The sequence below is a fragment of the Orcinus orca genome, chromosome 7 (assembly GCF_937001465.1).
Source record: "Orcinus orca chromosome 7, mOrcOrc1.1, whole genome shotgun sequence".
NCBI lineage: Eukaryota > Metazoa > Chordata > Mammalia > Artiodactyla > Delphinidae > Orcinus > Orcinus orca.
The window spans coordinates 109,676,181-109,703,974 of record NC_064565.1 but is presented as its reverse complement, the minus strand read 5'-3'; the positions used below and the strand labels follow the sequence as shown (position 1 = coordinate 109,703,974).

General features: G+C 41.2%; 1 protein-coding gene and 1 long non-coding RNA gene across 3 annotated transcripts; one reads left to right on the top strand and one right to left on the bottom strand.

The window, feature by feature from the left end:
* Positions 1-457: 457 nt before the first annotated feature.
* LOC101277628 (thiamine transporter 2) lies at positions 458-24,868 on the top strand. Of its 2 annotated transcripts, none has more exons than XM_033426147.2 (6): positions 458-567; positions 16,117-16,268; positions 18,757-19,570; positions 21,127-21,319; positions 22,617-22,758; positions 23,785-24,868. In XM_033426147.2, the coding sequence occupies exons 2-6, from the start codon at positions 16,119-16,121 to the stop codon at positions 23,941-23,943; spliced, it is 1,458 nt and encodes a 485-aa protein (XP_033282038.1). In that variant the 5' UTR covers positions 458-567; positions 16,117-16,118; the 3' UTR covers positions 23,944-24,868. The 2 variants fall into 2 exon arrangements, with proteins under 2 accessions (XP_033282038.1, XP_004262971.1); XM_004262923.3 differs by lacking the exon at positions 458-567 and adding an exon at positions 4,143-4,281.
* Positions 4,920-8,287, bottom strand: LOC117200912 (uncharacterized). The gene is made up of 3 exons (XR_004482713.2): positions 8,107-8,287; positions 7,665-7,781; positions 4,920-5,722 (listed from the first exon to the last, which is right to left on the bottom strand). It is a non-coding gene; the product is annotated as an uncharacterized LOC117200912 (long non-coding RNA).
* Positions 24,869-27,794: the final 2,926 nt, after the last annotated feature.

The following is a 27,794-nucleotide window of genomic DNA, read 5'->3' as shown; positions in this document are numbered from 1 at the left end:
GCTCCAGAAAACCACCACCTCACCACCGTTCAAAACAAAAACAAAAACAATCGCTATAAACATTGGCTCTGGAACTCGGATATTCTGACAAAAATCCAGGCTTCTCTATTTCCCAGTCTTATTTCCTTCAGCCTCACTTTATTTGCAACATGGGAATCATGACTGAGCCTCTCTCATAAATTTTTGGAATAGATGGATTTATACGAAATGACATATTTGTAAGCAGATGATCGACACTGCATTCTGCTCATCTTGCTTTATTTCGTTGGGTATCAACATACTACTTTCAGTTGGTCTTTTCAGGTACAGAGTTGTTTGCCCGCAGACCGCGGATTCCCGCCTCTAGTTCAAAGGTTCTGGAAGCTTGTAAAGAGCCCACACAAAGCTTTGGGGCGGGGCCACCGGCTCCAAGAAGGGCCGGCCACGCCCTTGCCCCGCCTCCGGGCCCGCCCCCGCTGCTACCTTTAGAGCCTGGCTTCATCATACCCGACTGCTGAGGGTGCTGGTCCCGGGGGCCTGATATCCCGGGCTGTGAGCAAGTTGGCGAGCAGAAATCCCCTCCTGTAGGTAAGAATGTCTCCAGGAGGTAAATTAATTGAAGAAATACCTTCATCCCTCGGCCGCCTCGCCACTCCTTCCCCCAGTTTCGGGAGCTTGAGCGGGGCGGGTACCTGCGCTGTAGCAGGAGGGTTTGGACTGGCCTGGGTTACATCCCTGGGCCTTTGGCGGACAGCCAGCTGCTTCCTGCTGCTACTCCCCCTCGGATCCATAGCTCTGCCATCCACAGTGCTGAGATTTGCCCAAGTAGGTTTGGCTAGAATTGCTACTTTCAACCATCTGGAAAAGCAGATTAAATAAAACCTGAATTCTGGTAAAGGGCCAGCATTCCCCATAGTTACATCCATGGTCACAGCTTTTAACTAAAAAGAAATCTTAGCACACAATTCCAGATCCCCATCCAAGAATGTCGAAAAGGTCCTAGTGAGGAAAAGAAAGGGGACTTTAAAGGTAAGAGATCCGGCACCCTATTGAGACTACTTTAACTGAAATTTTAAAATAATACAGTCGTATCTTACGACAATATTTCTGGAAAGGATACCTAATTCATTAAAAACGTGTAACAATTACTTATCAAGTCCATGTTGCTGCCGTAAATATGCAAAAGTTTTGAGCTCGTGGAGCGCTTAAAATATGAAAAGGGTGAAGGAAGTAATGTTTTCTAAAAATACACAGAAGTGTTTTGCTTCTGCAGACAACAGAACATATTGGTGTCTCGTAAGGCAAAATGTATGGCTTCGTTAAGGTACGTGTTTTAAGTAGACCAAAACATAACTTCCAAATACAGACATACTTCCCTTTATGGAGTTTTTTAAATACTTTTGCTCACTTCTGTGTCTCTGTGTCACATTTTGGTAATTTTCACAGTACTTTCAACTTTTTTATTATTATTGTATTTGTTATGGTGATCTGTGACTTTTGATGTTACTACCACCACTTGCTGAAGGCTCAGATGATGGTTAGCATTTATTTAGCACTAAAGTATTTTGAGATGCTGTGGCCTTTCCCGTTGCGGAACACAGGCCCCGGACGCGCAGGCTCAGCGGCCACGGCTCACGGGCCCAGCCGCTCCGCGGCAGGTGGGATCTTCCCAGACCAGGGCATGAACCCGTATCCCCTGTATTGGCAGGCGGACTCCCAACCACTGCGCCACCAGGGAAGCCCAGCATTAAAGTATTTTTAAATCAAGGTATGTACATGGGTTTTTTAGACAATGCTATTGCACACTTAATAGGATACGATATAGTGTACACATAATTTTTATATGCCCTGGGAAACCAAAAAACTCCTGTGACTCGCTTTATTGCAATACTAGCTTTATTGAACCCACTTATGGTAGCTGGGAAGTATGCTTACATGTTTTTTTTTTTTTCAAGCTGTCTTAGTGGTAGCTGAAATGGACAAAAATACTAATTTCTTTCGGTCATTATTGGTTATGGCCCAACAGTGGTTTCTCAAGGTTAGGTAATGGTAAATGCAATTCAAGCCTAAGTATTTAGAGATGAATTGATTTGGCTCACTGCCCCTTAGCAGTTTAGGTGAAATTAGCTACTGTGTACCTTTCTGAAATTACTGTCTCTGAACTATGAGGGCCCAGCTGTGTTCGTTCTGGTTGGATATGCAAGGCGTGCTTGCATGAGGGAGACGGGAAGGAAGCTGTGTTGAGCACCTCATATGGGCCAAGAACCAGATGGAGCAGTTCCTGAAATAACCTCATGGGGTGGGTGTGATTATCCCCATTTTTTTTAAATTAATTAATTTATTTTTGCTGCGTTGGGTCTTCGTTTCTGTGCGAGGGCTTTCTCTAGTTGCGGCAAGCGGGGGCCACTCTTCATCGCAGTGCGCGGGCCTCTCACTATCGCGGTCTCTCTTGTTGCGGAGCACAGGCTCCAGACGCACAGGCTCAGTAGTTGTGGCTCACGGGCCTAGTTGCTCCGCGGCATGTGGGATCTTCCCGGACCAGGGCTCGAACCCGTGTCCCCTGCATTGGCAGGCAGATTCTCAACCACTGCACCACCAGGGAAGCCCGATTATCCCCATTTTTAAGAGGAGGCTGGAAAAAGTTAAATGCCTGCCATCAGCGGGCGGGGCCAGGAGGAACATGGGCTTCAGACTCTAAACCTATGCTCTTTCCACGGGACCACACTGGCTACCGCAAACACAAACCTAGGGAACAGAATTAAATAAACAAAATATGTACAAAATAGATAACTAATGAGAACGTGCTGTATAGCACAGGGAACTCTGCTTCACTTTGCTGTACAGTAGAAACTACGACAGCATTGTAAAACAACTATATCCCAATAAAAAAAAATTAAATAAACAAGCGTAATGCTGGGTAGTCTGCAGTGAGATGTCAAAAGATCAAAGCTCATTCGGTAATTTAACAACTAGTTGCAAATCATTTAGATTCAGAAGAATAAATTGGAGGTTATTTGCAGGGGCTGGAGGCACAGTGAATACTTAAGTATTAAAAGATACTTTTCAGAAAGAGATAGTCATGACTCTCATACAGATTGAAAAATAAACACATGTTAAAAGTTTTATTAACTCATTAATGAGGAAACTGGTAAGGCTGTTAGAACCAGATCAAAGGAGAATCCAAAGAATTGGTAACATTTATAGATCAGGAATGTTGAAATGGAGGTAAAACTGGTTTTCCATGGAGGTGAGGGGAAGAAGGCTATACCTTCCTTGGACAGCACTCATTTTCATGTCTACAGACAAGAGTTATTTCACATTGCCTCTGAGTTACTACAATTACTGTGCAGAGTTGCAAAATAGCTCAGACGATGCCTAGTTTTTCCTTGAAGCACTTTTTCCCTCCACCTCCACCCCACCCCGTGCCTTTGACTAATTACCACCCTGCATTTCAGTGGTTAGATGTGATGGGGTGACTTCGCCAGGGTGATGGTTTGATAGGCATATTCCTCCAGCTGCACCTAAGACCAGATTGATCTAAGCATAGACATACAGAGAATAAACAATCTGGGAGGGGATGATTAATTCCTCAGCATATGTTTCGTGCAAGTAAAAAAAGAGCGCCACATATGATAAAATGGAATGCGAAGGGTATAGTTTAAAGGTCACCTGTATCTACTCTTGCTGTAGTTTTGACCAAAAGCAGAACTATTCGAGCCTGCATATTGAATATCTGGACCTGATTACCTTTTAAAGTTGTGTGGAGTTTTGAAGTTGTGTGTGTGCTGCATTTCAGTGCTGATTCCATGGTTTTGGTTTCACTTTGGTTTGGTTTGGGGGAAGGGGGCTACCTGAAGGATTATGAGTGGGTGGTGGGTGATATAGGACTACTTCATAGTTTCCTTAGATTCTAAGTCACTTCATACAAAATTCTAGAGAGACTAAGTTAGATTACTTTAGTAATAGCACTCAGAGGGAAGTGTTTTGTTATTTTTACCTCCCTAATTATCTGTGTTTTAGAGAGATCTGAATCTCTTTGTCTGTTTTATTCAATGGCATTCTAAAGAGGGTGGCTACGGAACAGGGTGGGTTCCAGAGTACGAAGCCATCAGAAGGCGGGTGAGGTTTGGTGCATATAAAGCTATTGCTTCTGACAGCTCCATTCTGAAGGAGGAGGGCTTGAAACACCAATGAAAGGAAGGGGCATTGTGACAGGGACTCGCAGCGGCTGGCAGCAGGAAGGAGCCGAAGCTGGATCTCAAGGCAGGAAACTGGACTAGGTTCAGGGCACAGAAGGAGCAGGTAACTCTGATTCTATCTGTATTACTTTGAAGGATGTTGTATGTGCCCAGACTTACAAAGTTTGTTGGCCTGTCCTAGATTTGATTTATGGTCACTGTTTCCATTCCAATATTCTAGGACAGACCCAGTTTCAAAGATGATGTTCTTTTTTTGGATTAAATAGAGGCCTTGCCCCGATGTAGAATTTGGAAAAACCTTAGTTGTTGCACCAATAAGAAAAGTGCAAATTTTGGGGAGTCCTACACGGCAAAATGCTCTGATGGGGGGGAAGCAGGTGTATTTCTTTTAACTGAGGTATAATGTATACACAATATAAAGTATAGATTTTAAGTTTGAGTGTTTATAATTGTATACACCCATGTAACTAGAGCTTATCAAGATATAAGATATTTATCAAGATATTATCAAGATATTTCATCACCCCCAGAAAATTCCCTCATGCCCCTTTACAGACAGTTCCCACCCCACCTGCCCCCAGAGGTGACCACTGTTCTGATTTCTCTCAGTAGGAGAATCATATAAGGGTGTCCCTTTTGTGTCTGGATTCTTTTTAGGCAGCATAATATTTGAGATTTATTTTGCCTTATTCCAAGTATCAATGATTCGTTCTTTTTTTTCAAATTATCTTTATTGAGGTATCGTTTACTTGCGTAAAATAAAATGTACATAAAATGCAAATGAATTTTGACAAATGTAAGTTTGTAATTGCGCTACAATCAAGATGTAGAGCATTTTCATCACGCCAGAAAGTTCCCTTGTATTCCACTGCAGTCAGTCGCTCCCTTATCATCTCCTACCCCAGGCAACCACTGATCCAATTTCTACCACTACAGATTAGTTTTGCTTGTTTTAGGACTTTATATGTATTAATGGAATCGTACAGTTTTAAGTCTTGATTCTTTGGGACAGCATAATGTTTTCCACATTCAACCAAATTTTTGCAATAGTTCATTCCTTTCTATTGCTGATTAAATCAGTATTGGTTACTTAAATATACAGCATTGTTTATTCATTCACCTTTTAATGGACATTTCAGTTGCTTCCCTTTTTTTTCTTTTGCTATTATGAATGCTTGAACTTTCTTGTATAGATTGCCAAAAGGTTTTCCAAAGAGTTGGTACCATTTCACATTCTCACAAGCTACGTGTACAAACCCAGTTGCTCTAAATCTTTGTGAACATTTGGTATGCTAGTGTTTTTGTACTTAGACCTTCTAGTGGTTGGGAAGTGTTCTCTGTCGTTTTTCTTTCCAGTTTCTTAATGGTATCTCTTGAAGAGTAAATATGTTTTTTTTTGATGAAATTCAATGTATCGCTCTTTTTCAAGTTGTGTCCTTGCTGTCACTGCAATGAAATATTTGCCAGCCCTTAGGTCACAAAGATACGTTTTCTTCTAGATGGTCCTCTATGATACTAGAGTTTACGAGGTCAAATTCGTTTTTCTGCAGAGAGTGAGACAGAGATAAGTAAAATGCATTTGAAATACAATGAAGTCACAGCTAAAATGCAGTAGCTCACTAGAAACTGCTGCAATCACCCTCCAGCCCTGATTTTGCAGCAGAGAACAGTAACTAAGCGGTTCCCTGGAGTCACTTCCCCAGCCCTTCCTCCAGCACTGCCTTGTCTTGACTTAAGCAGACTGCAGCTCTTTGAGCTGGATGTTTTACTCAAAGTCATATTTTCTTCTGTTTTAGTAGGAAGTAGATTAAAAAGCATAATTAGTTGTTATTCTCAATCAGCAAAAAGCGAATGTTTCAGTTTTCCGTGGTTACATTTTTGATTTGCTTCTAGCTGGTGAGAAGCTTGGCCTGGCAGTGTTGAAAACCCAAAAGGGGAGCGTGAGCTTTTTGGAAAATGTAACAAATATTGGTTCTACCTCTGTTTTTACAAAAGCTTTGGGCCTTGGGGAGTGAAACCTTTTGCAAACGTCATCTACTTGCCCCGCTGCCCAAGCCCTTTGGAATTTAGAGGCTGTGAGATTCATAATTATTTTAAATTATCAATCTCTTCCTCTGTTATTTGAGATAGGTGTTCTGACTACAGTGAAGGTTCTGAAAATTATGCCCACTTGTCGGGTGCTGGTCGTCTTGTCAAGCACCCTCTCCGAGATGAATGGAATGATTAGTAAGGAGGGGTGGATAGGAACTGGGTGGAGACGGAGGCTTCTAGATAGTTTCCTTCAAAATTATTAGCATCTCATTGAGCTCTGGCAGCATCTTCTAAACAAGCATGGAAGAGGATATAATAAAATGAATCCTTTCTGCTGACCCAGTCCCTTATACTCCAGGCCCTCTGTTGTGGGAACCATTGCAAAACTGGTTTGGGGGAAGGTCTTGACCCCTGCCTCAGGGAGCCCCGCAGCTCTGAAAACTTTGGCTCTGGGAGCAGAATTCCATCTTCTGGGAGTGGGTGGGGGGATGTGATCAACTAAGGTCCTTTTTAGCTAGGAAATCCACCCAGATCTCAGAGCCAGGAAGCCTACTGGTATGCGTCAATTTCTACAGTTCTTGCTTTTTAATAGCTGCCTGTCCTATGCCACTGGAAATATGTATTTAGAAATTTGCGGCCATAAGAATTTTTATGTATATATTCACAGCCTATGGATTAGGAAATAGGACACTGTCCATGCCTGAAATTTAGATGAAGTCCAAGTTGTCATAGGCCCAATACGGGTCCCTGTGGTATACAGGAATAATACATGAAAATTTTTATGTGCACAAACATGGAAAATGTTTATTTCACACAATGAGTCTAAAAGTTAAGACTAACTGAAGGACATACAGCAAAGTGGAGGGCTCTGGACTCCCTGGTAGAGGAACCAGGAAATGTGCATTCTAGGTTAACCTTGAAACTCACTCAAAATGGGATCCTGGCAACAAAGTCAATATTTTTGTTTGCTTTCCATTAAAAAAAAGTTTTATTTTCCCCATACCATAGAATTATAATGACAAATGAACTTCTTTTGTAGTCAATATAAGAAAAATGGGAGTTTCAGGGATGATATTATAAATTAAGGAAACACTTAGGATTATTCCTAAAGCTATGCACATTCATATAGAAAAGAGTGTTGGCCTGAAACCAGTTGGAAAGATTTAAGGATGTGATTAAAGAACAAAAGAAATGGAAAAAGTCAACAACATAGTAATTATTGGAATAAAAGAGGAGAGGAAAAATTGAACTCTGATACCAAGACACTAAAAACAGTTAAGAGGTTGCATAGAAAGAAATTTTTCCAAGGCAGATGGAAACAACCAGCCCAACTTGATCATAGTTGAAAGTAAATCTTAATTTTTTTAGGAGATGAAGAAAAGCCTCTGAGCACCTCAAAATGAAGTCAGATTAGAAGGGGATTGTTATGTTAAGAAGGTTACTGTCTCCACATACCTTGAAGAAAGGGAAGCAGCGGTAAAAATGTGGGACCTTCTAGGACTAGATCTAAATTAGAGATTGAGAGATGCTGAAGATTTAACAGTAGAATATGAAGGATCCCTGGTGGGATGGCTGTGGATTTTAAAGAAAAAAAGTCATTATCCCCCTGCCAGCAAAAAGAGAAAGGAACACATAGATCCCAAAGTCATTTAGGTGGGTCGCTTCCCATCACAAAGGTGTTGGTGACCTTTGGGGTTCGTTCCAGGTCACATGGGCTGGCTGGTCGCCCCAGTGGTGCACATGGCAGTGTACGCCCAGGGCCCGTGTGATGTGCCCCCCATGTGTGCAGATAGCACAGCTGGGTCTGGCCTGCGGGGTAGGAGGCACAGGGAGACTGCAACCTGCCTGGGGCCACCGTGGCTCAGGAGTGACGCAGAGGCTAAAGCTCAGGGCTCACCTGCTCCATCTGCTGTGTCAGCTGGAGTTCGCCCTCTGAAGAGTGCGCCAGGGCATCCCAGGCCACCGAGGAAGTCTCTATGGTCGATGTAGCTGCTCCGAGTCTCTGCTGATTCATACAGCCTCTCATGTTACTTGCGCCGTCTTCATTGTAGATTTTGAGTCACGGTAGCCAGATAGGCTGACTTTTGTTTGGAGACTGCCCTTTTTTTTTTTTTTTTCTCCTTTAACCTATCATGGTAGCCAGATAGGCTGACTTGTTTGGAGACTGCCCTTTTTTTTTTTTTTTCTCCTTTAATCTATTGCCCGCACAGTGAGTGTCCTTGTACCTTTTTTAAAACAGTGACGGAGCATGTGAGTAATATGTGAGAATTACTGCCACAGGAGCAGCTTTGGAAAGGATTATCTTATTTGGAAAATGCAGAAAGGGGAAAGAAAAACATCTTTCAAAAGTGCCAACTCAGAAAATCAACCTGATTCATGTCCTCAGGTTAGATTCAATGAAGCAAAGGAAAGCTTAGAGTTCTCTTCAGAAGGAGGATAATTTTATGGGGTTCAAGTGGAATGATAAGTGGTCAAGTAGCAAAAAACCCAGCCTGTTCCAGAATGGTACGTTGCCCTGAAGGCTGTGGTCCTTCCAGATAGAATAGGTGTTCTATGATGATGTAAACAAGTGTGCTTATGAGGGATGTCATTCAATATTTAGTCTTATTCTTTCCTCTGAAACTTCTAACCCACTGGCTGTATCCACAGCAATAATGTACAGTGTGGTCATATATATATACAGTTGACCCTTGAACAACATGGATTTGAGTTGCACAGGTCTGCTTATTTACAGACTTTTTTCAATAGTAAATACTCCAGTAGTACCCAAGCTGGTTGGTTGAATCCGCGGATCCAGAATCATGGATAGGGTGAAACTGCGAACACAGAAGGCTGACTATTAGTTATACTTGGATTTTCAACGGCAAGGAAAGTAGGCACCCCTAACCCCCCGTGGTTCAAGGGTCAACTGTATTGATATATTCCAAACAGAAGTTTTGGAAAACACAGGCATACTCTGCAGTGCACTTTGATATTTAATGTTTTTCTGAAACATTTTTTTTTAATCCTGTTGGCAACCCACTAAAATTTTTTGATACTGACAATCTGAAAAACACTATTTAAAATAAATTTGAATTGGAATTTTGAGGATATAGCCAGGCACTCTCAACACAGTGTAAGAGGAAAGATTACTGAACTTGTAATTAGAAAAACTGAGTCCAAGTTCAGGTTTTAATGTTGTTTAAATGTGAAAACCGGCACAAATCTTATTGCCTCTGGCCCTCAGTTTCCTTATATATAAAACAAGGACAATACCACCTCCTCTATCTACTTCACAAAATTGTCAAAGAAAAATTAAAATAATTTGCAGCCATGTGGAAGACAGTATAGAGATTCCTTAAAAACTAAAAATAGAGCTACCCCATGATCCAGCAGTTTCACTCCTGGGTATATATCCGGAAAAAATGAAAACACTAATTCGAAATGACACCTGCATCCCAGTATTCATAGAAGCACTACTTATAACAGCCAAGACATGGAAGCAACCAAAGTATCCAGCAACAGACAATTGGATTAAGAAGATGTGGTATGGGACTTCCCTGGTGGCACAGTGGTTAAGAATCCACCTGCCAATGCAGGGGATACTTGTTCAAGCCCTGGTCCCGGAAGATCTAACATGCCACGGAGCAACTAATCCTGTGCACCTGTACTAAGCCTGCTCTCTAGAGCCCACGAGCCACATCTAATGAGCCCACGCGCCACAACTACTGAAGCCCGCATGCCTAGAGCCCGTGCTCCACAACAAGAGAAGCCACTGCAATGAGAAGCCCGTGCACCACAACGAAGAGTAGCCCCCGCTTGCTACAACTAGAGAAAGCCCGTGTGCAGCAACGAAGACCCAATGCAGCCAGAAAGGAAGGAAGGAAGAAAGGGAGGAAGGAAGGATAAGTTAACGTGTTAAAAAAAAAAAAAAAAGACGATGTGGTATGTATATACACAATGGAATATTACTCAGAATGAAATACTACCATTTGCAGCCACATGGATGGACCTAGAGAATATTATGCTTAGTGAAATAAATCAGACAGAGAAAGACAAATACTATATAATATCACTTATATGTGGAATCTAAAAAATAATACAAATGAATGTATATACAAAACAGAAGCACACTCGGACATAGAAAACAAGCTTGTTTTTACCCAAAGAGAGAGGGAAGGCAAAAGGGACAAATTAGGAGTATGGGATTAACAGATACAAACTACTATAGGTAAAACAGATAAGCATCAAGGACCTACCATATAGCACAGGGAACTGTTTTCAATATCTTGTAATAACCTATGATGGAAAAGAATCTGAAAAAAAAAAAATATATATATATATATATAAACTTAATCACTTTGTTGTACACCTGAAGCTAACACAATATTGTAAATCAACTGTACTTCAATTTAAAATTTTAAAATAATTTTCCAAATGTAAAAATTGTAGAAAGAAATTGCATAAGTGATTTGATTATCATAGTCATAGTCATGATGACAGAAAGAGCAGCATCTCCTCAATAAGATAAAAACAAAAGAAGATAACTAGTACTTCCAAGCATTGTGAGGCCAGTAGCCTCAGGCTTCTCTACTCTCTCACTAAGAGAGAGAGGATTTGGGCAGGACCCAGGTGGTTCGGTTGGAATCCTAGAGCCCATATTGACAGCGCTTTTTGGGGTAGCTGGCAAGGAAATGAGAAGAAGAAAATGTCGAGATGGTGGGCATGGTGCCACGGAAGTAGGAGGCATCTACCCCTCAGGGAAAAGTAAGATAAACTTGGAACCAACAGACCCAACCCTGAACTCAGATTTAACCTTTTTTAGCTGAGTGGCCACGAGCTCTGGGGAGGTTCAGTTCCCACGTCTGAGAAATTGGGGGCCATATATATAATATATATATATATATATAAAATCTATAATATAGTTGCTTTATATAATTATTTGTCTCTAATCCTTAGAACAATCCTAATTTTATGTAAATTTTATATATATAATATATTGTATACAGATCTTCCCTGACTTACAAGGGTTAGGGTTAGGCCTCAATAAACCCATCAGAAGGTGAAAATATCCTAAGTCAACAATACATTTAATGCACCTGACCTACCAAGCATCACAGCTTAGCCTCACCTACCTTAAACGTGCTCAGAACATTTACATTAGTCTACAGTTGGGCAAAATCATCTACTACAAAGCCTGTTTTATACTAAAGTATTGAATGTCTCATGTAATGCATGGAATACTGTACTGAAAGTGAAAGGCAGAATGGTTGTCAGGGTCCAGAAAGGTGGTAAGTGTGTCGGTTGTTCACCCTGATCGCCTGGCTGAGCGGAGGCTGCGGCTGCCCAGCATGACGAGAAGGGATGGGTTAGACCACATGTCACTAGCCTGGGAAAGGATCAAAATTCAGAGTGCAAAGTACACTGTCTACTGAAGGCATGTCACTTTCGCACCATCAAAGAGTCAAAATATCCTAAGTTGAACCATTGATAAGTTGAGCATTACTGTATTATATAATATATAATTATAATTAATTATATATCATATTATATATAAATATATTGTATTTTATATGTAATATGTAAATATATAAATATATGTTATGTAATATATAAACTATATATTATATATAACATAAATATATAAATTTATAAATTTTATAATATATAAATTATATTTATATATAATATAAATATATAATATAATTTGATATAACATAAATATATAATAAAATATATTAACATTATATTATAATTTAACATAATATATAAATGTATAATAAAAATATGTATACCTATTTAAATATATATTAATCGCTGTGGTGACTGAAGGAGCCAGAGCCATGGTGCTTTGTTCAGGGCTGAACACAGACACTGTTGGATAAGCAGTTTAGGTTGGATGGGACAGAACAGGGCACAGACGGAGCGCTGTGTGCGCACCAAGGGGATAGCGGGTGGGGCAGGATTGGAAAGTCCTATCTGAAACGTCGGAATCCCCTGAGGATTCTTCCACCCGTCCTGGACTCTCCAGGGCCTAGAGGTCCAGCAGAGAATTTGGGGGTAATAGGTGTATGTGTAGGTGTGGGAAAGCTCCCTGGATGGTTTCCGCCACCTCCCCCACCACACTGTGGCGTGGAGCTGCTCAGCCCAGTGCATGGATAAGGGAGGAGGGGTTCTTGGACCTCAGGCATCAGACTCACTCAGCACCTATAAATGCAGATGCCTAGGCCTCACTGTGCCTACTGAATCACACTTTAGGGCTGGAGTCCCGGAAGCCGTATTTTCACCAAACCCCCGGTGATGATGATGCGAGTCAAGTTCACAGTCCGTAGTGACTGGCCAGGGTTGAGAAGGGCTATGCAGTGAGGCAAGTGCTTGACGAGGAGACCCTGGGCAGTGGGTGGGGGGAGGGAGAAGAACAGCCAGATACCAGCAGCCCAGAGTCTCAGAGTCTCCCAGGGGGCAGCAGGCAGCGGGCGGGGACAGGGGCCGTGGCCCTGGAGGCTGAAGAATCGCCAGCAGGTGAGACAGGGTCTCAGAAAGGGCGTAGGAGCTCCTGCTGCAGCTAAACCAGGAAACTCCAGCTGCTCTACTCAGCCCTCCTCGGTTAAAGGACTCCTGCGCGTGTTCGCTTAGATGCCTTCTCTCATTTCCTCCGGCAGAAAAACTAGCTTTGGAGCATGCGTCTGTTTCTGTGGGAAGGGGCTGGAAAAGGAGGAGAGAAGGAAGCCCAGCAACCCCAGGCCCACGTGTGACCCCCGCACCCAGGTGTTTCTCAGTTGTTTTCAGCTAAACCCAGACACCCTCCCTCATTTTCTCCTCATTAAGCCCGAATCACTGTGGGGCCTGCCACGTGGAGAGAGCCAAGGGAGGGAAAATGACATGTTTGAGCGGCAGCTCTGTGCCCAGCAAGGCGCCAAGTCCCTTCCAGGTATCAGAGCCCTTGGTACCCACAAAAAGCCCACACATGCAGGTAGCATTGTTATCCCACTTTACAGACGAGCAACTGAATGCAAGGTGCTTGTACAGTTGAAAAGCTCCTTGGCCTTTACCTGGTGCTACTAGGAAGGGCCCTCAGGAAATCCAGACAGAGCTTTCCTGCTTCTCAGAGGTTCATCCCCTTCCTTCTATGAGACTTACTGTGTGGAGAGCTCTTCTAGGCACAGGAATAGAGAAATGACCCAAACAGACAAAAGGCTCTGCCCTCCTGCTTACATATACTGTCTTTCTCGGCTTGACCTTCCCAACTAAACCCAATGGTGCAGCACTATTAGAACAGTTGTGTCTATGGCCCTGGCACGCTGAACACACCCCATCCCACCTGATGTCGGAAGCTAAGCAGGGTCGGGCCTGGTTGATATCAATACTTGGATGGGAGGACAGTTATCAGATGGAAAGATAGATGAGCCAGGGGTCTCTTCTCAGCCCAGGGGCCACGGGCATAGTCCTAGGTCTCTGAGATGCACAGAGAGAACAATGACTTGTGGAGTTAGTGCACAATCCATGGTCAGCACATGGAAAGAATGTTCTAGATGTAGAGTCAGCCGATGTCACCCCATTAAGACTACCCTTTGAAAGATGGCCAAGCCTTAGTAATTGCCTACCCAGGATAGCCCTTTCTATAAAAACATTACTCACAAACCCTGGTAGCAACTCAGGAAGAAGATAAATCCCGTGCATTCTAGGCTGAGGCAGGAGGTAGAGGACCGTCAAATGCAATACGCTCTTGGCAAGAAGTTCACATTGTCACATTGCTCACATTAATCCACTTCCATGTCCATATCCTTCCCCTGATCTCTGTGCAGCCTCATCAAGGGTTTTGTTGACAGAAACAAACTCATTTAACTTAAGAGAGGAACGACGCAGCTGTCTGGGACCACCTTGTGAATGGGTCGGGTGGGTGGCAGGCCAGTGGTGTGACTCAGCAGGTCCCCCACCTCCTCAGCCCCTAGCAGAGTCCCCACCCCACCTTGCTCTTGTGGAGTGAGCATCGTCTCCCCTCTCTCTGGCCCACTTTTAACCTGTAATTGCCCCTGGAAGCTCTGGGTATTAAGCCATACTCTTCAGCATGAATGTGTTCATAAAAACACTTCCCTCACTGTGGGGAGAGGATGTCATTAGGTTAATAACAGCAGCCAAGGAAGGCCACCAGAATGAGGCCAAGTAGAGCAGGTGACAGGACCCTGGAGCTGGGAGCCAGGAAGACTGGGTTCAAATCTTGACCATGTGGTTTGAAGCCAGTTGTTGGACATCTTGGATCTCCCATATCCTCACCTGGGAATCTGGGAAATTATTGTGTGTTATAGTTATTATGAGGATTTAGTTAGATTAGATACAGAAAAGCATCATACAGCAGGTTAGTTTCTTTCCTAGGACTTAGAGAACTTAACCACGCGCAAGACCACCAAAAAATGTGTCCCCTTTACAAAGTAATGCTTGATCCAAAATATGAAGGCATGAGGGTGAGCTTTCCCGTTGCACATTGTAATCCCCATGAAAAAGCAAGATGTTTTCAAACGTGGCCACCGTAAAATAAGGGCTTTGCTGTTCTTGTTCTTCTGTGCAGTGATAAATGAAATCCTCTAGTGGGGTTTTTCTCTGAAATGTGAAGTTCAAGCAATTTTATTTCTGGGTTAGGAAAAACGTATGAACTGAGTATGAACTGTTAATGAGCTACCTGCCCCCCTGAGTGGTGTGAAACTTCAGACTTAGAGATGAGATGGGCCCAGTCAAAAAGAAAAGAGGAAGAACAGTCTGAGATGTGACACCTTCTATTCCCAGCCCAGAGTTAGCACCAGGATGGAAAAGGGGGGAAATATGGAAAAGAAGGCAAGTCAGAGCTTTATCCAGTTTAAGTTTTTAACTGAAGAATTATAAATTCTCAGATCATAGACACCTAACAAAAATAACTTGGAGGTCTATTATGTGTCAAGCACAATACTAAGCAAGGGAGAGCCTGATGGAGGGAAAAGGTGTAAATAAATACAGTGTATGAAGATTTCTGAGTCAGAAGTTTCCATGCAAAATAAAGTGTGCAGACAGAAGAAGCCTTGAGCAACTCAGTCTCTGTTCTCTTGGTTTTGACCTCCTAGAAGGTCATGTCCAGACAGACCTCGTTTTATTGCACTTGACTTTATTGCCCTTCACAGATACTGCAGTTTTTACAAATTCAAGGTTTTTGGCAACACTGCCTGGAGCAAATCTATCAACACCACTTTTTCAACAGCATTTGCTCACTTCGTGACTCTGTGTCACATTTTAGTAATTCTCACAATGTTTCAAACTTTTTCATTTTTATTATGTTTGTCATGGTGACCCCATGACTAGTGATCTCGGATGTTAACATTGCAAAAAGATTACGAGTCGCTGAAGGCTCAAATGACGGTTAGCATTTTTCAGCAATAAAGTATTTTTTAATGAAGGTACGCACATAGCTTTGTTAGACATGATGCTGTTTCACACTTAATAGACTACAGCACAGTGTAAACGTAATTTTCATATGCTGTTTGCTGTATTGTAATATTTGCTTTGTTGCAGTGGTCTGGAACCAAACCGGCAGTAACTCTGAGGTATGCCTGTACACCAGTAATTCACTAGCCAATGTTTTACTTACTTTTAAACATCCACTGGTCCATTGTTTACCAATTATTAGTAGCTACTTATTACCATGTTTATGACGGAGAGCACTAAAGAGGTGGGACTCTTCCCGCAGCAATAATGAGTAAGAAGTTTGTTGGCAAAGGAGGGTTGACTGATTCTCCTAAGGAATATTTGAAAGCAGTTATTCATCACTCACCTTTTCAGGTCAGCTTCAGATGGATGAAACTTTGTCCTTTCATTAAACATTCAGAAATGAGCTTTTCATGACATCCAGGATGCCAGAAAGAATAAACATCAGTTAATTTTTGTTTTGTTTCCATTTGATCAGCCATGAGTTGTTTCCAAACTTCAGCGAGCCATTCCTGGATTTATCCCACTGTGATCCTCTGCCTGTTTGGATTCTTCTCCATGATGAGACCCTCAGAACCCTTCCTTATGCTGTATTTATCTGGGCCAGATAAAAACCTGACCAGTGAAGAGGTGAGTTAATATACATACATATCTTGATGTGGTTTAATCTTACAGGACTCAAACAAGGACCTAGAGTGAGGTTTTCATTCAGCTGGAAATAAGATTAACACACTGACCTCAGTGAATCCCATCTTCATAGTATGTGTTATTTTATAGAACTGTTCAAACTACTCTTTCCTCCTCACACTTGCAAAAATGGGAAACCAAAACACATTGCATGTGTAATAAATATTTTCACTTTTGTAGACGTCTAACATTAGGCTTAATGCATGGGAACACGTCAAGTCTTCATTGATTCTATTATACTAATCCTAATTCTATTATACTAATCCTAAAATAAAATCAATGATGCCAGGCACAGGATCTAGTCCTAATAAACTTTTAGCCTGCTGGGGTATAAGCAGAATCTGTTTAAAAATTGTAGCATTTCTTTAGGACACTAACTCCATTTTGAAAAACTATTTATCAGCAGGTGAGACATTAACAGCTTTATCTCCCAGCTTTATCTTCCCCAGAAGTCCCAATTCTCTTACTCAAAGGATCCACCTCTTTTTTTTTTTTTTTTATGACAAGCGCAACAAGAAAGTGCACTGACCCAGTCGGAGAATTACCCTGGGCTGGTTTTATAGACTCCAGCCATAGCTAAGAAAACACTGCAGAGTGTGTGGCTTCACCTGAAAGGCTCACTGATGCCGCTTTATTTGGTGATAAGGTAGTATGGACGGAAGGGCAAGCTCATTCTACTGTAGTGTAAAATCACTTAGGGGCAACTCTGTTTCAAAGTTTCCCAGATGGAAGCATGTCACTATTAAGACAAAGCAAACAACAGATAGACGTCCAGAATCAACCAGTGAGCCCCAGGGGTCTGCTTCCTTGACCACTATGGACCAGCTGGACCTCAGAGGCGCAGCCCAGTTACATTAGCCTTTCAAATCACTGAACATTCCCCTGTCATTGAAACAGGAACCCACTGAGGTTGCTGGAGAAAGCAGGGGGCACAGAACAAAGTCTAATGCAGCTGACCTGCACCTGTACCTATCACGCCCCAAAGATCAACAACTTCTTCAGTCCTTTCTGTGAATGAACCTTGAGATGCCATGCATTTCTGACTAAATCCATGAGATGACCCATATTAAAGTGAGGCCAGAATTGAGTGAGCAGAGACAAATCAGTAGAATTGGAGGCAAATGGGGTTGGGAGCCCAGCAAATTTGGCCAGGAAGGAGATGAAATGCATTGCTTGTTCCCACACCGTAATTCTGCAAGATGATTTACCCTGTGCTGTCTTCATCTGGGTGTTCATCCAGACTTGCAAGGCTGAGATTTTTGTCATAATGGTGAATCACATAAAGGTAAAGGTTGCTGGATTATTCTAACACTGTAGCTGCTTTATCTAGTGTTGTTATCTCTGAACAAGAAGAGAATAGTATTTTTTAATAGCCTGAAAAACCCACAAGTGTCTGTTGAACAATTTTTAACTAGTTTACAGGCACACCTCAGAGATATTGCAGGTTTGGTTCCAGACCGCCGCAATGAAGTGAACATTGCAATAAAGCAATCACACAAATTTTTTTTAAATTTCCCAGTGCATAAAGCAGTTATGGGGCTTCCCTGGTGGCGCAGTGGTTGAGAGTCCGCCTGCCGATGCAGGGGCCACGGGTTCGTGCCCCGGTCGGGGAAGATCCCACATGCCACGGAGCGGCTGGGCCCGTGAGCCATGGCTGCTGAGCCTGCGCGTCCGGAGCCTGTGCTCCGCAACGGGAGAGGCCACAACAGTGAGAGGCCCGTGTACCGCAAAAAAAAAGAACAGTTATGTTTTCACTATACTATAGTCTATTAAGTGTGCAATAGCATTGTGTCTAAAAAAAGTATATACCTTAATTGAAAAATATTTTATTGCTAAAGAAAGCCAAAACAATTACAATAGTAACATCAAAGATTATTGATCATAGATCACCATAACAAATATAATAATAATGAAAAAGCTTGAAATATTGTAAGAATTACCAAAATGTGACAAAGACATGAAGTGAGCAAATGCTATTGGAAAAATGGTGTCAATAGACTTGCTCAATGCAGGTTGCCACAGACCTTTAATCTGTGAAAAACAAAACAAAACAAAACACGATATCTGCAAAGCACAATAAAGCAAAACACAATAAAATGAGGTATGCCTGGGCTCTAGTGTACATACTATTATAAATTTAATATAGCTCAGATTGCACATTAAGCCAATATATTCTTCTACGGAGATGCATGTAAGTATATGAAGTGGGTTTTTTGGTGGGGTGGGGGGAGCTCTCCTTTCCTACTGGGTTCCTTGAAAATCAGTTTTCTATTGTGCTTTCTCATAATACGAAGAATACCCTATTTGATTGGATGCAGACTTTTGTATCGGGCAAGCGACATGTACCTTAGTAATACACGAATCTGAGAAAGGTAACCCTCCTCACTTCCTGGTGCTTCATGGTCACAGGATCCATTTTTCAACTCTGCAGATCACAAATGAGATCTTCCCCGTGTGGACATACTCATATCTGGTGCTGCTGTTCCCGGTGTTTATCCTCACCGATTACGTCCGCTACAAGCCAGTCATCAACCTACAAGGGATCAGCTTCATCATTACCTGGCTGCTGCTCTTGTTTGGCCAAGGAGTGAAGACCATGCAGGTCGTAGAGTTCTTCTATGGGATGGTCACTGCCACCGAGGTGGCCTACTATGCCTACATTTACAGCGTGGTCAGCCCAGAGCATTATCAGAAAGTGAGTGGCTACTGCAGGAGTGCCACGCTGGTGGCCTACACGGCGGCCTCAGTGCTGGCCCAACTCTTGGTATCCCTGGCCAACCTATCGTACTTTTACCTCAACGTCATATCCTTGGCCTCTGTCTCCATGGCCTTCCTTTTCTCACTTTTCCTACCGATGCCTAAGAAGAGCATGTTTTTTCATGCAAAACCCAGCAAAGAAGCTCCTCCAAAGCCACCAGGAAAGGATGCTGTCTTAGAGGAACCTCAAAAGGATCATGAACCAGGTGGACAAGAAGTAGTCACTGTTTCAGGGAACCCATATGATGGCCATTGGAGCAGCCCAAAGCCAAAAAATGTAGCTTTGAGAGTTTTTGTGCAGTGGTTACAAGATTTGAAGGAGTGTTATTCCTCAAAACATCTTTTTTACTGGTCCCTATGGTGGTCTTTTTCCACAGCAGGTTTTAACCAGGTTTTGAACTATGTTCAAGTCCTGTGGGATTACAAGGCACCAGGCCAGAGTTCCATAATATATAATGGAGCAGTAGAAGCTATTGCAACCTTTGGAGGTAAGTAAACTTTGATCTTCCTTTGATGGGCTACCCTCCACAAGTTCATTTCTCCAGTTGCTAAATTCTCCATGGTGGTAAATTAGGTCTGTTCAGAAGGCATATTAACCTTTTCCAGGAATAGAAGGCAGTGGGGCAAAAAGAGGGACAGGACATTTCTATTTAATGTGTTGCAGTTACTGGTAACTCAAGAACTCGGAATTCAGCACCAAGTGATCACATTCTAGTCAGATTCCCAAGATTCCATTTCATCATCAAGAAAAGTGTTAATAATGCCCCCTGTTCTTTCAGGATTGTTTTTAATATCAAAGAGAAAATAGGCATCTTGTGTATAAAAAAGGTGTTTTTATTATTTTAGAAAATGAACTGAACTTTTAAGACTTCCAAATTATCACTGGAAGGGTTTTTGTTAATAAAGAATTTGATTTAGCTAGTGCCCATCTTTAAGCAATTCCAGGCTCTACACTACAAATTTTCAAAATTAGCTTTCTTATGAGATTTAAATCAGAAGTGGAAGATGTTATGTGAGTCAGGATTCTAATATCAGAGGAAAATCTGCCTTTGAAGTTCCCTCTACAATAAATATTTATATCCTGGTTAATGGAAACTTAAATTCAACTAAGACTTTGAAGGTATTTTTCTAGGAAGTGGGAGATGTCCACACCCTCTTTTACATAAATTTTCAGAAACCTCATGTGGTGTCTGTTTTATTATTGTCTCCCTTTTAGGAGATTTCAGTTTAACTCCTGGAAACCAAGACTGTACTAGAGTTAGTTCACTGAAATTATCTCTCCTACATTCCAATTTCTGGGAAGAAAAGTAACTTTATGTCTTTTGCAGTGTGGTTCTTGCCTAGATCACATGTGGAAAAGTTAATCAAATCTCAATAATTTGAAACATAAATATCTCTCACTTTGTTAAAGAGAACTATAATTACTAACTCTAATTACTGTCAATTATTCAATCTTTTAAACTCTGTAAATTGTTCACCCAAAACCTCAAGTAAATTAAGCCAGATCTTGAAGACATTAAGATGGAGATTAGAAGTAAAATTAAGAAAGATTAGTAATAAAGACTAAAACTTACTACCTGATACAACGTATCTGTTACCTATCACTGAGAAAAACAATAAAGAAAGGCAAATATGAACAGGCTAGGTGTACTGCCAGAGCAGTTGTTTCACCTTTATCTATCCCTGCCCTGAGCATGTTGTATTAAGTGACTGAGTTTATGTATCATTTCTCCCCACTCTGTGGGTGGTTAGGAACCTTTCTAGTCCCTCTGCATAGAACAGTGCTTGGCATGTAGTTGATGCTAATTAAAAGTGTGACAACTAAATGACTGAAAGAATAGAAATTAAAGAGAGTAGCCAAAGGAAAACATGCTTGAGACATGGATAAATCCCCATTTAGGTGGATCACACTATTTTCACGAATTGGGAAAGCAATATGTTTATCTTTCAGAATTACCTGAGACCTGAGTTCTTAAGAGAACATGTTGATGTTTCCCATGGGCAAAGTCAATATGTTGGATCTTCCTTAATGTTTCTTCTTTAGGAGCCCTGGCTGCCTTTGCAGTGGGTTATGTGAAAGTCAACTGGGATCTTCTGGGAGAGTTGGCTCTGGCCATCTTCTCAGTTGTCAATGCAGGCTCTCTATTTCTCATGCATTACACGACCAGCATATGGGCATGCTATGCAGGCTTTTTGTTATTCAAGACCGGTTATATGCTTCTTATCACCATAGCAGTGTAAGTATTACTCAGCATTTCTTCCCAGTCCTAAAACTAAACCATATTCTCTTTTCTGTATTCCTGTAATTCTTTTGAGAACTTTGGAAGGATTTTAATCAATTGCAATATTAAATGTTGACTACTTCATATTAAATTAGGCACAATTGAGCCATCTTTTCATTTAATTGCTCACCGAATATTGCTAATATTAGTCAGCAAGGGAAACAAGTTCTGTAAGTTCATAAACCAAAGGCAATGATACATGTTCAGGTTGTGATTTTTATTTCAAACAGTTTGCCAATTTGCACGGTGTAATGCAATTTGATTTTGAATGATTAAGTTTAGATTACACCTCTGATTTCACTTGGTTGCTTGAGTAATTCCAGGCATATACTTTTGTATGAAACAAAATATTTTCAGCAAGGTGGATACTGAAAAAAGTAGATGCAAAGATTACAAGAAACTATGAATCCCAGAGATCATTTTTTTAATGATTAAAAACATTTGGTTCTATATATAAGTGCAGAGAAAGCTGACTATAGGATATATGCTTTGGTATTAACCAAAAGAGATAAGAAACATTTGAATTTCAAATCACATGAAAGTAGAGCCAAAAGCTTTATAAAGTTTTGAGTTTTAGTCTGTGAAAAATGCTTGATAAGTAATTGACAAAACACGGAAACGTGGACCCTGAGAAAAGATCATGAAACAAAGGAAAGAGATGAAACTTGAGGCAAGTTCATTTTTTTCACCAAAGGGTATCTGTTTAATGTATCAAACTCATGTGTCTTGAGTTTTTTTTAAGGCGAGTATTTTGTTAAGGTAAGATGACATTGTTTCTTTTCACTTTAAGAATATTCAGAACCCAAAGCCTTTTACCTGCATTCCAAGGAAGAACTATAAATAACATATATCTGCCAGTCTTTCAAAAGTGCTTTGTAATAAGATTTCAATATCTATATAATTATAAAAAATAGGTTTCTTATGAGATTTAAACCAGAAGTGGAAGATGATTCCAATTCCAATTCCAATTCTGGCCTCAGTTTAATATGGGTCATCTCAAAGGAAGAACATTTAGGTTTAATTTCTGGAACCATTAAATTGGATAGGAAGAATTTTGCCATATTTCCTTTAAGTATATTTTAATTCAGCCTTTAAGTATATATTTTTTCCTTGTTCTGCCCGCTTGTCTATACTGGAGGAGATTTAGACAAAAAGTGCTGTTAACAAGACACTGTTTTCTCTTCATTTTCTTTTAAAGATAAGAATCCCATGTACGTTCTCGTTAAAAATCTTATTCTATGTTGAATGACAGGTTTCAGATCGCAGTTAATCTGAGTGTGGAACGCTATGCCCTGGTGTTTGGAATCAACACCTTCATTGCCCTGGTGATTCAGACCGTTATAACCGTGATCGTAGTAGATCAGGGAGGATTGAGGCTGCCAGTCCGCATTCAGGTAAGCTGCAGTACTTCCATTTTCCTATTCACGCAGTTGGGGGGGGATGTAGAATAACCTGGTCATCTCAGAGGGCTTTTTCAACCTTACCACTGGCAGTATTGAATTTCTTGGCTAGGCAAATTTTAAAATAAACCATGCCTTAGGACTTCCCTGGCAGTCCAGTGGTTAAGACTTCACCTTCCAATGCAGGGGGTGCAGGTTTGATCCCCGGCCAGGGAGATAAGAACCCACATGCCTCGCGGCCAAAAACCCAAAAGATAAAATGGAAGCAACATTGTAACAAATTCAAAAAAGACTTTAAAAATGGTCCACATCAAAAAAAAAAAAAAACTTAAATAAAATAAAGTAAAATTAGCCATGCCTTTAACTATCAACTGTAAAACCAAGTAGGTTTTGAGCAGTAATCACTATAGGTTAGCATTTGCCTTTGGTCCCTAAAACCCTATCAGGTAACACTCTTGCCTTCATGTCCCCCTTATGTCTCCTCCTTCCCCCGTGGTCCAGTACCACAATATACTAAGATGCAACTGGGAAGGGGTACGTGGCTGCAGAGTTCACCTCCCTTTTAAGTCTCTCAGAGTACTGAGAGACTTAAAATTAGTCCAATTTCACATTTTACATGTGGATCTGAAAAAAAGGGGATAAGGCAGGTAAAAAGTAACCTCAGTGTCGAAAACTCATTCCTGGAGACATTACATATAGCATTGCACTATCCTCCAAACATAGACACGTAAATCAGTGGGATTTAGCGTTTCTTTCACTATTGGTGGCATGTGCTAGAATTTGAATCCAAGCAACCCTGACTCCAGAGCCCACACTCTTAGTTACTGCATTGCTTACCCTTTCATTCCTGGTTCTTCTAAGAGGGGAAAAGAGAGTACTGTGCACATCTAAAAGATCCATATTAAGATCCTGATTCTCGGTTACCCCATCATCCAAGTAAATCAACAGCATCACTATGTATTATCAATAACATAGATAGTCATATTTCATGAGTGTCTAATTAACTCTGTTTTTCTCTAGTTTTTAGTTTATGGGAGTTATTTTGCAGTCATTGCTGGCATTTTCCTAATGCGAAGCATATTCATTATCTACTCAACCAAATGCCGAAAGACAGTGCAGAGCTCTGCTACAAGTCAGAATCCATATGGGCCACACCCAGAAGAACCAAAGAACAACTAATGAACAAGGCTCTAACCTCTGTCAACCACTATAGCCTCTGAGCAAGGACTCTGCTGGTCACAAAGTCACGGAGTGCCATAAATTGACACACTTCACAAGTCTGATTCCAGTGAACCTTTTCAAAGCCAGGAAAGTTCAGCTTTGGACCAGATATCTATGTACCCAGCTGAACTGGTTGCAGCTGTTCAGGTATACCATCTCAATTAAACAGCCTATGTTGGGGAACCCCAGTGAATAACAATGACTGGAAAATTCTGGTTCTGATTGCTTGCAAGGATGTGCAAGTGGCATGGAAACAAACCATGAGAAAACTCCAACCATCCTAGAGTTTGATATTCCTCATTTGTGAGCAGAAATACTAACTGAAGTGACCCTCTTGCTTGGCTTAGATATTTGTTTTATTTTACCCAAAACAGGCAACACAATGGATATTTTTTGTCACATGAGCCATTGTCCTTCTTCTTCCATTAAGTATATTTCTTTAAAACTTACAGTTCCTTGAGAGAATTATAGGGCTTGGTCCCATTTCTAAGGAATCCTTTTCTCTCCTGATAACACAGTATTATTCACAAGCTATTATTTGATAATATCACCACTTAATTTTTTAATCATTACTCCTCACTTTGTGCTCTTCTGAGCTTTGTCGTTGAAACTCTACCTCAGGAATAACTCCAGACACTCCTGTGTGACCACAGAATGACATTCATGCCAATTCCCAGTGGCCCCAGGAGAGACAATGAGCTTTCTTCTATCATGACCCCAGACAAATGTTTTAATGTCATGTCAGTGTGATGTCTGCCTAAAACAGAAAAACTTAAGTAGAAATTTTCAGGGATTTATAGAAGTATTCATAAATAAGGAAACACTGATGGGGGGGGGAACACCTAATTTTTAGATGATACAGATTGTGCTAAATAAAATTAATTGGTGCAAAAATATTAAAGAGCCTTTCTGATTTTTTGGTGAATTGTGCTGAAAATTGGCTGAGTTTATCTGTCATTTGAAACTTCAACAAAAATTTCATTGAACATTCTGCCACTGGGAATAATGAATGCTGATTAAAGATTTGTGTTTCAAATAGACTTTTCTCCAAATCTCAAAATTCAATCTCTGGACAAAAAATTAAAATTCAGTCCAAAAGCCAATACAGTGGAGAAAACTAATAACTAATTACATCAAAAGCAAGAAAAGAATGACCACTGTTATCCTTCTTGGTTATTGTCCTGAAGATATTAGCCAACACAGTTAGACAAGAAAAACAAAATGAAAAATCAAAAGTTGGAAAGGAAGAGGCAAAACCATCACAATTCCAGAGGCTACAAGTATGCACCCAAGGGTCTCAACTAAAAACTGAGTTAGTAATATAGAAAGTAAGTAAATAGAAATCAAAAGTTTTCATGATACAACAACCATTTAGAAGATATATGGGAGTAAAAGACCACATTTATAATAGAATAAAAATAAAATACCTAAGATTACATTTAATCTATTTACTCATTTAATAAATGTGTAAGACATATATAAATGTGCCTGAAAACACTTTTGGAGATTATGAAATAACACCTAAACATATGGAAAAGCCTACCTTGTTCTTGGTTAGGAAGAAAAAAATATATAAAGACATCAGCCTTCTTAAATAAATTTATATGTTAAATCCTATCCCAGAGAAAAAATATATTTTTTTAACTAGTAAAGGTGATCCTAACTTTATTTGGAAATTAACAAAGAATAATGAGGAAAATGTTTTTTAAGTGGAAAAATGAGATTAAATTATTTGCAAGGAATAAAATCCTACTCTAAATGCCTAATTACAGTAACATAATCAGCATGAAGAGACAGTCCAATGCAACAGAGTAGGAAGTTCTGAAATAGTCCCTAATTCATATGGGATTTTAGACTATGATAAAGATAGCATTTCATACAAGAAGGAAAAGATGGAATATTTAATAAGATTGGAACAATTTTTTTCAAAGGAAAAATTAAGTTGGACCCAAGAGTGCTAGAATAACCATCAGTGTGTGTTGTGTATCAATACAGATGTGAAAAATGAAACTACAAAAGTACCAGGAGGAAACATGCAAAAATTATAACTTCAAACCTGTCTAAAGTAACAGAAAACCTAGAAGTCATAAAAAAGTGAATTGACAGCATAAAACTAAACTTACGCATGGAAGAAAAAGTAATATAAGCAAAGCCAAAAGACAAGTGATAATCTGGAAGAAATACTGCAATTCATCCCTAATTTATATAGAACAAATACAAATTGATAAGAAAAAAGGTCAAAACCCTGATGAAAAGATGGTCAAAGGATGTGAATGGGGAATTCAGAGAAAGGGCTCAGACATGTGAAAAAATGCTCATAAGAGAAATGTGTACAAAAACTACAATGAAGAAGATGGATTCAAGATGCCAATGTGGGAAGACGTGGAATTAGCATCTCCCCACAGCTAGGGTGCCTGCCGGCTGCTGGTGGGGGACTCTGACATCCAAAGAGACGGGAGGAATCCCAGACTGAACTGGTAGGACATAGCGGGACTGAGGGGGGAGGAGAAGTGGAGGCCAGACAGGATCGGTGCCCCTGAGGTGGGGAGATCAGGAGAGGCAGGTGGCAGGGACTCTCCAGGAAGAGTGGGAGAGGAGCAGAGGGTGATCACCTGGCCCACTCGGGCTGGGGAGCCTGCTGAGCTCCAAGCCGGTTCCCCCCCACTCCAAAGCCCCATTCAGGCCACCTGGGTCCTGGGGGCATAGGAGGGAGGCCAAGGGGAGAACAGGAGAGGCAGGTGGGAAGGGCCCTCTGGGACGAGTGGGAGAGGAGCAGAGGACAATTGCCCCGCCCACTCAGGCCTGGGGAGTCTGCTGAGCTCCCAGGCCATTCCCCTGCAATCCAAAGCCCCTTCCAGGTCATGTGCGTCCTGGGGTCATAAGAGGGAGGCCGGGGAGATCAGGAGAGGCAGGTGGGAGGGACCCTTCAAGACCCCAAACTGGAGGAGCAGGAGAGGAGAGGAGGGTATTTGCCCTGCCCTCTCAAGCCCAGGAAGCCTGCTGGGCTCCCAGGTGAGGTCCCCTGGGTGGGCACACCTGGATCCCTTCTGTTCTTTGAGCCTAAGCCCCAACCCCCACAGCCCCCAGGGCCTTTTCCAGCCCTGTGGGTCCTGAGCATTGTTCCCACCCACCACCCAAACCTCACCCTTGCTTAGTCCCTGCCTTCCACAGCCAAGGCCTTCCCCCCACCATTTTTCTTTTCTCTTCCCTCCTTCTCTTTTTGACTATTGTGGTACTGATGTACCTTCCGGTTGTTGATTCATATATATTTTTATTTTTACATTCTTTCTAACATATCTGTTAGTTTCATAGTCTAATTTTATTTTTTATTTTGTTATTCTTTCTTTTTTCTTTTTCTTTTTTTTTTTTTTTTCTTTTTTTTTTTTTTTGCCACCCCACATGGCTTGCGAGATCTTGGTTCACAAGCCCAGTTTCGGGCAGAAGCTCCTGCAGTGGGAGCTCAAGTCCAAACCACTGGACTAATAGAGAACCTCAGACCCCAGGGAATATTCATCGGAGTGAGGTCTCACAGAGGTCCTCATCTCAGCACCAAGACCCAGCTCTACGCAATAGCCTACAAACTCCAGTGTTGGAAGCCTCAGGCCAAACAACCAGTAAAACAGGAACATAATCCTACTCGTAAAAAAAAAAAAAAAAAGAGACAGCAAAAAAGTATGTAACAGATGAAGGAGCAAGGTAAAAACCTATAAGACCGAAAAAATGAAGAGGAAATAGGCAATCTACCTAAAAAAGAATTCAGAGTAATGATAATAAATATGATCCAGAATCTCAGAAATAGAATGGAAGCA

What these genes read in the sequence shown, in the direction of transcription:
- LOC101277628 (XM_033426147.2), top strand. Translation starts at nt 16,119, where the DNA reads ATGAGTTGTTTCCAAACTTCAGCGAGCCATTCCTGGATTTATCCCACT. An exon ending in AAAACCTGACCAGTGAAGAG is followed by an intron (nt 16,269 to 18,756) that starts GTGAGTTAATAT and finishes TCAACTCTGCAG; the next exon opens with ATCACAAATGAGATCTTCCC. An exon ending in GGCTGCCAGTCCGCATTCAG is followed by an intron (nt 22,759 to 23,784) that starts GTAAGCTGCAGT and finishes GTTTTTCTCTAG; the next exon opens with TTTTTAGTTTATGGGAGTTA.